The sequence below is a fragment of the Anoplolepis gracilipes genome, chromosome 16 (assembly GCF_047496725.1).
Source record: "Anoplolepis gracilipes chromosome 16, ASM4749672v1, whole genome shotgun sequence".
In the NCBI taxonomy this organism is placed as follows: Eukaryota; Metazoa; Arthropoda; class Insecta; order Hymenoptera; family Formicidae; genus Anoplolepis; species Anoplolepis gracilipes.
The window spans coordinates 7,904,015-7,912,450 of NC_132985.1; the positions used below are offsets into that span (position 1 = coordinate 7,904,015).

The 8,436-nt window shown below is 43.6% G+C and overlaps 1 protein-coding gene across 1 annotated transcript; it reads left to right on the forward strand.

Moving 5' to 3' along the window:
• The first annotated feature begins 575 nt into the window (after positions 1-575).
• On the forward strand, positions 576-1,184 carry LOC140674775 (uncharacterized). The gene is made up of 2 exons (XM_072908544.1): positions 576-784; positions 875-1,184. Exons 1-2 carry the CDS (start codon positions 576-578, stop codon positions 1,182-1,184), a joined length of 519 nt encoding a protein of 172 aa, XP_072764645.1.
• Positions 1,185-8,436: the final 7,252 nt, after the last annotated feature.

Genomic DNA, 8,436 nt, shown 5'->3' on the forward strand with positions numbered 1-8,436 from the left:
AAATCAAAGGCCGAATCTGGATGATCGCCAGTACGGATTCCGCGGAAGCCGGTCAACCGTTGACGCCATCTTGTGCGTCCGGGCCTTCGCGGAGTGCGCCGCGATGGAGGGCAGAGTGGTGATTGGTGTGTCGTTGGACATATCCAACGCGTTCAACACTCTGCCCTGTAAATGCATCCGGGGATCGTTGGTTCGTTTCCGCGTCCCGGAGTACCTCCAAGCGATCATCCGGAGTTACCTCAGCGGTCATTCTCTGTCTTACACCGACAGGGACGCCATTGAGGTGACACGACGAGTGGAACGCAGAATCCCGCAGGGATCGGTTTTGGGCCGCTTGTTGTGGGACCTCGCATATGACGGCGTCTTGAAGACTCCTCTCCCCCCCCGGCTGCACAGTGGTGTGTTACGCCGACGACACCATAGTGCTGGCCGAGGGGGAGGAGTGGGGGGAAACATTGTCCCTGGCCACAGTGGCAGTAGGCCGTGTGGTGCGGGCTATAAAGGACCTGAGTCTCCGGGTGGCTGCCCATAAGACCGAGGCCATTGGATTTTACAATGGACCTCAGTCGGGCCGAATGCCCCCAGACACCTGGGTCCGTGTGGAGGACGTGCCGATCCGGATGGGGTCCCAGATGTCACATCTGGGCCTCACCCTGGACGGCAAATGGCGCTTCACCGTTCATTTTACCCGTCTGGCCCCAAGGTTTGACGCGGTGGCGGCTGCATTAGGTCGCCTGCTGTCCAACCTCGGTGGTCCGGACGGGCGTGTAAGGAAGCTGTATGGGTGAACGGTCCTGTCCATGGCCCTTTATGGGGCCCTGGTATGGGCGGCCGATATACGGGGGAACCGAAAGGTTCTCCCGATTTTACGCAGGGTCCAGCGCAAGCTGGCCCTGCGGGCCGCTTGGGCGTATAGGACCGTTGCCCATACAGCCGCCGTAGCCCTGGCGGGGATCCCGCCCGCGGAGCTCTTAGCCCAAATGTACACCGATGTATATCGGTGTATACGGGAGCTCCGCGAGGGAACAGGACCCAACACCATTATCCCCTCCAGGGTGCGGCAGGCGGTGAAGCGACGCGCTTGGCGACGCCTGTTGGAGCACTGGCAGTTGCTCCAAGTTAGCCCCGGCCAGCCAGGCCACAGAGTCGCCGACGCGATTGGGCCACCAGATTGGTCTACCTAACCAGAATGGGTAGACAGGGTCTTTGGCACGTCCTACCACGCGACGCAGGTGCTCGCCGGACATGGTTGCTTCGGCGAGTACCTGTGTCGCATTGGAAAGGAGCCCGCACCATAGTGCTGGCACTGTGGCGCAGAGAATGACCCCACTGACGTCAATTACTTTGGTGCCAGTGGGGTCGTAACGGGGACGGTGGACTCGGCGCAACACATGCTTGAGTACTGCTCAGCGTGGAGCGAGCTGCGCCGAGTTCTCGCCGCCCAGATCGGCGATGACCTAGATCTGCGGGCCGTGGTGCAATCCATGGTCCGCAGCGAGGTCAACTGGCGGACCGTGTCCTCCTTCTGCCGGGAAGTGCTCCTGGAGAAGGAGGACGCAGAACGCATAAAAAGGGGAGAGAGATCTATGTGGATCATCTCCTCTATACCCCTCGTGGACATTGACCCCCGTGGACCTCGTCTTCCCGTGGTTGAGTGAAGAAAGTGACGGGGAGGAGGCAGGGAAGAGAGGGAGGGGAGTAACTCCTCTCCCATACCCCCTCTGGTGGATCGTCCTCATTCCCCTTTCCCCTTTTCTCATGAAGCCTCCTCTTTCGTCATATAGGGGCTGTGAACACGGGGTCACCTCCTTGGTGACCCCTCGCCCCGACAAAAACCGCCGGGGAAGGGCCGAATGGGATGGGAAAGGTTTTCCTCCCCGTTAATCCCTCCGGCCTTCACTATCCTAAAGCCCCGGCGGCAAGGGAAGAAAGAGGGAGTCGGGGAGGCACAATATTAACTGCCGCACCGGCCTCCCTGACTCCTCTCTGAAAGGGGGAGCGGGGGGACACGGGCGGGAAACCCGTGTTCCCCTCGGACGTTCCCCCGCCCCCACAACCAGCGGCGAAGTGCGACGAAACGGTTAGTGTCTCTTTTCCGTCGCAGGGGACAACAACATCGCCCCCTAATTTAAGATTACTACTACTGCTTATTGCCCGGCAGTATGAAGAAAGCCCACCCAGGGCTTGGGTGAGGGGAGGTGCGGGATAGTGCCGATGGCGAGGCCCACCCTCCCCGATAATCGCCAGCATAAAACACTCGTAGGGGTTTTAGTAGGTATGCCCGTTAAATAGGGAGAGTCCCACATATCCCCGGGGAGTTCCCGATCCCCAGGGGATGCGTAATGCATTTCCCCTACGTAAAAAAAAGGCTTCAACCTCTGGAGGCACCCTGAAAGTCCTCGCAATACAAGAGGGCAGATTTGTTAACAAAACTGTCACTGGGCGAATGGTGGGGTGTAAAACACAGAAAAGACTCCATCCAGATAAGAGGAGAAGGCGCACTGACTCCAGAATGTCGGCACCTAATCCATCTGAAGTGGACAGTGATGCCGCACAATCCTCGGTCAGATCCACAGCCATCTGTACTGATCACATGAGCGTATGGTCAGAGGAAATTAAGCCGGAAAGAACAAAGCCGGAAATCGTAGATATGCCCAGCACCAGCTCAGGAGATTCCGATAACTCTTCCGCCAGGAAGAGAGGAAGACTCACCACCACCGGGAAAGGAGTGGGGCTAAAAAAAAACGAGAGGCAGAAGCCCAAAGACGAGCCGAGGATGAAGAGCGCCGCTGCCTATAGTGGATCGAGAGTCCTGCAACTCTAGAAGGACAGGCCTGGAAAAAATTCCAAAAAATGAAAGCGGAAAAGAGTGAGGGGTTCCAATGCTCCGACCCCGGACCTATGGCCCAAATACTCAATAGTTGCATGCATATTTGTAAATATGTGCACGCCTCTACTAACATCAACTGCAGATTCAAAGGTGAGATGAAAGAAGCAACAGCTTTAGTCAAAACCGCGGTAGCAGCATTGTATAGTAGGAGGGACCAGCCAAGCGAGAGTGATGAAAGTGACCGACAGGTGATCGTAGCCCGGATTCGCGAAACGTGCCATCCCAACCTACAGCAGAGCCAGACAATAACTAAACAAGGAAAAGGAACACCGACTAAAGAAGAGTGTAAATAATGTATATATTAGTTATTAAGAAAGATGAATAAAGACACTAATTATAAGAATAGAATAATAAGGTACAATTAAGAATGATTTATAGTAAACTGGGCGAAACGAAACTTAAACGAAAGTCAAGTTAAATAAATATTTTATGTTAACAGAGAAAAACATATGATTTATAAATAAATAAATGTGAGAAGTGAAAATCAATACATAAGGATTAAATACAAGATATAATAATTTTAATTTAGTTGAGTTTTATAGTTAAACAATAGAAAATGGGAAAATTTATTTTATGTATTGAAATCATTAAAATAAAGAAAGTAATTCGTATAACAATTGTAAGAATATGTTCAAGATACTCGAGCAATGATGATTAATGTTTAAACAACACTTTTAATATAAAAAAAGAAGATTTAATATAAGATTTGACTGGCAAAAATTACACAAATGCGATTTCCAAAAAAAATAGAAAAAAATATAAATGTCACAAATATCGTTCGCAAGCACTCCGTTCAATTTATCTCGGTATGATCTCCTTCCGCACTTAATTCGCGCTCCTTCACGAACCTTATTCTTTACACTTTCGACCGTCTCTGCAAGAGCTCAACAATCTCTGCCTACTGTTCGTCTTTTTCGAAACTACAACCGTCTTCTTATTATGACCTCCACTATTTACATCGACCGTTTTCCCGCAAATTTCGTATGTGTTTTCTTTCGGCGCGTTGTCGGTCGACAATTTGACTTTTACAATTACTCTTTTATTGATGCCTCGGTCTTAGGCGCTTACACAATTAATTAAACGAGATAAATTAATTGTCATAAGAAAATAAAAAATATTAAAATTAAATCAAGATGTTTAATCAAATGTAGATCCGTTTTTATAGTACTGATTGAGTTAATACAAAAAAATCAAAGATAACAGAAATTTATTTTGCACGAATAAAAAATTAGAATTGCGGAAAACTGAGCGGGATTTTAAAATTGTGAAAAATAAATAATCACGGACACGAACTAAAAGTATTTCAACAAAATATATTGTCGCGAAAGCAAACAAGAATACCGAAATTAAAGAATAGCAACATCGAGGTAATTAGCGCGATCAAAGATAATCGAAATACTTTTAAAATTAATAAAAAGAACAAAAGGTAATAAAAGAACCGATACCGAGTCATTCCCGATGAATCGCAAAAATGATAGGCGTAGTAAATATTATACGCGATAAATTCCGTATTAAAAGTCCTAACAAAGTGATTAATGACATTACATTGTTCAAATAGTTTCGCATAAAGAACGTGAACTCAAATTAGTTGTAATGATCAAAAACCATAATGTAAACACCAAGCTGACTTGTCTAAAATGAATAAACACAATTGTTAAACGTGTTGACTGCATAAAGTGAAGTGTTTTACTAACCTGAGTGTATTTGAACATTCCTATCCTCGAACGTCAATCGTTGATCCATCTGCTGCATGCACGAATTGATCCTGAGAGCGTGGCATCCATCATCTTGGTTAGTTGGTATCCAGCGATAACTAAAACAGAAAAAGGGCAATTAATGAAAATAGGAGTTGGAATTTTCCACCACTGAAGGGAAACAAGTATACCAGGACATCCAAGCCCGAACACACCTTGGTATTTATCTAGGCCAAAATACCTGGCGACCGTAAAATAAGTAATCACTGCGGCTTGCTGACTGGTGAGTCTCGCATGCTTTACTCATGTGAATATGATCCGGTCAGAACAGATCACTTCCCTCGCAGCTGAAAATAAACTGCTGTACGACTCGATTTATAAACTTAAGAGAGAAATTAAGACGCTTAAATTGAAGTTTAGCTCAAGACTGAGCAAACACTCCTCCTCCTCGGACGAGGACACCGTCACGGGAAGGGGAATGCGTAGGAAAGGACACAAACGAGTCATTGGCCGTTCGGATGACGAAGAGCAGTCTCCTAAAAGTAAAACACCCGACAAATCCTCCTCACCGTGGATACCGAGGTCTCTAAAGAAGGAACCGCCACACCCCCACCCTCATACCGAACACCCAGATGTGGAGATGGAGGTGGAACAGTGTCACACTGACACCACTGAAACGGAAGTTCAGGGGTCCCTACTACAGGGAACCCCCCAACCACCTGTCCCGGTCACTTACTTCCAACTACAAGCGGCCGGAGCAGCAATATACAAAAAGATCAGCCAAAAGATGCTGACAAATTTGAAGGAGGAAATAATGCACCTCTTTGGGTCATCAAAAGGACCCGAGGTCGCGGACCCACCCCAACATGTTCGCATTAACCCACTCTCGAAGGAAAAATTTGAGGTTAGTACCCAACCTAATACATACGCGGCCATCGTAAAAAAGAACGAGGGCCAAAGTAAACCCGGGCAAAAAGCCCGCTGCCGGCAAGAAGACCGGATCGAAGGCGAAAGATCCAAGCGAGGACAGGAAGCAAATGCCTTCTCCCGCAAATCTCCCCGCCCCAAGAAGCAGTCTCGAAAAATGAAGTCCGATAGGACTTCATCTCTTGGTGGAGAGCCAAGTTTTTTTTATACCAAGCGGTGGGAGGAGGGAATGCATTTAGGCACACCCCCAGGCGAACCCGGGGGTAGTGTTGAACTCATCCGGCCCGTCGGCGCAAGCGCCCGGCCGGTCCTACCAACTAAAACCTCCCCCCCGTGGACGGGTGTTGAAACCCGCTTACTGCAGGTAAATCCTGCTGTCATCTCCATGTGTCCGGACCATAGATACGCGTGAGCACTCTTCCGCAACCCGGACGGAAGCTAGGCTTGTTCAGCCCAGACCACAGATGTGCGCGGATTTAGTGTCTGTGAAGTTGGCACGTCATTCTATTAATTTTTAAAAAATAATGGGAGTTCTAGTAGCATTTTTCATAGTTCTATAGTTCCTGATAAAAATTAAAAAAGTTCCGCATTTTTAATATCAAAAATATCAAAAATAAAAAATGACATGCTAACTTCACGTTCCAGCACGGCACATTCTCCTCTAAAGTACAAGAAAACATCGAAAATCAAGATGTTTATTAAGAGTTCTCGTTAGTTCTGTACCAATTCTATAATTATATATCATTTCAAGGCAAAATTCCAACAAATTACCAAAAAAATCAAAAATAAAGAATGACGCGTTAACTTCGCGAATTTAGCACGACACTCTCCTCTCTAAAGTATTAAAACGAATTAAAAATTCTTATTTTTTACAAGAGTTCTCGATAGTTCTAATTGAGAGTCGCATATACAGGGTATCTGGTAATAATCGCCCAATCTTTCATGGACAGATAGAACAAGTCAAACCGAATAGAAAAGTCCTTTACCATATTGCGATCTTCATAATTACCGAAAAATTAATTAACAAATATTGACAAATCCGCGTGAGTACAAGCGCGCGGCGAGAAGGCCCATCTTACTGCTACGCGATTACTAGGCGCGCTACTCATACACAGCCATTGCTAGTCGTAGACAGTTTCTTCTATCATTCAATGAGCGCCTAGTAACCGTGTAGCAGTAGGATGAGCCTTCTCGCCGCGCGCTTGTACTCACCTGGATTTGTCAATTTTTGTTAATTAATTTCTTGGTAATTATTACGAAGATTGCAAAATGGTAGAGGACTTATTCGGTTTGATCTGCTCTATCTGTCCATGAAAGGTTAGGCGATTATTACCGGACACCCTGTATATATAATTTTAGATCGATATTCCACCAATTAACTTTTAAACAATTTTTGTTTTAATTGTGTATTACGACACTTAGTAAAAATATGTCGTGCTGCTGATTTTCGGCAGTTCTGACGATAGCTCTTGACAGTTCTGCAACAGTTCTATGCATTAAAATCAGTTTTAAACAGAGTTCCAATCATTATTTATTTTTAAAACAATTTTTAACAATTACGTCCAGCACGTCACTTATTGTTAGTGAAAATATGTCGTGCTGATGATTTTCGGCAGTTCTAACGACAGTTCTCGACAGTTCTGCAAGAGTTCTATGTATTAAAATTAGTTTTAAACAGAGTTCCAGTCACTATTTATTTTTAAAACAATTTTTAACATTTACGTCCAGCACGCCACTTAGTAAAAATGTGTCGTGTTGAAGATTTTTGGCAGTTCTGACGATAGTTCTCGACAGTTCTGCAACAGTTCTAAGCATTAAATCAGTTTTAAACAGAGTTCCGATTATTATTTATTTTTAAAACAATTTTTGACAATTACGTCCAGCACGTCACTTAGTGAAAATGTGTCGTGCTGATGATTTTTGGCAGTTCTGACGATAGTTCTCGACAGTTCTGCAACAGTTCTATGCATTAAAATTAGTTTTAAACAGAGTTCCAGTCATTATTTATTTTTAAAACAATTTTTAACATTTACGTCCAGCACGCCACTTAGTAAAAATGTGTCGTGCTGATGATTTTTGGCAGTTCTGACGATAGTTCTCGACAGTTCTGCAAAAGTTCTGTGCATTCTTTGTTAAAAATTGTTAAAAATTGTTTGAAAATTAATTGGTGGAATATCGATTTGAAATTGTTCATATATGTAATCTCAATTAAAACTATCGGGAACTCTTGTAAAAAATGATAATTTTCAATTCGTTTTAGTACTTTAGCGAGAAGAGTGTCGTCCTAAATTCGCAAATTGATTAAAAAATAAATAATAACGGAAACTCTTTTTAAAACTGATTTTAATGCATATATATATAACTTCGTGCTATAGGCACTGCGCTACAAGTTGTGTTGCGTTATTTCTTTAGTTGCGACACATTCAATAAAAGCCTCTTGTGTATATATTTATGTTGCATATATTGGAACATAAAAATAGATTAATCCTAATGACATAATACGCAACATATTAGAAAATAAATTAAAGAATAAAAGAAATAGTACTATTATATTTCACATTTGCATATATAATTGTAAATATAAATTTTTTACAATTATTAAATATAATTTAATATATAATTCAATTTAATAAGTTTATTGATTAAAGAATACTATAAAATAAAAATAAAAGAAGGAATAGAAAAAACAGTTAAAATATCAAAAAAAGAAGAAAGAAAGGAAGAAGAAAAAGAGGTTGAAATTATTACAAACGTAATTTCATATGAATAAGAATTTTTTATTAGGCAGAACTAAAAGAATACTAACATTTGTTGCATGGGTAAGGAAAACTGCCAAAAACCTTAACAGTATTCATCAATAATTTAAAAACACATTTTTTTAAGAGAAATTAGTACAGAATTTGTTTATAAATATATGTCTTACAT

Coding starts and splice junctions, on each gene's coding strand:
- LOC140674775 (XM_072908544.1), top strand. CDS start 576: ATGCCCCCAGACACCTGGGTCCGTGTGGAGGACGTGCCGATCCGGATG. Junction 785..874: donor CGTGTAAGGAAGCTGTATGG/GTGAACGGTCCT, acceptor GATTTTACGCAG/GGTCCAGCGCAAGCTGGCCC.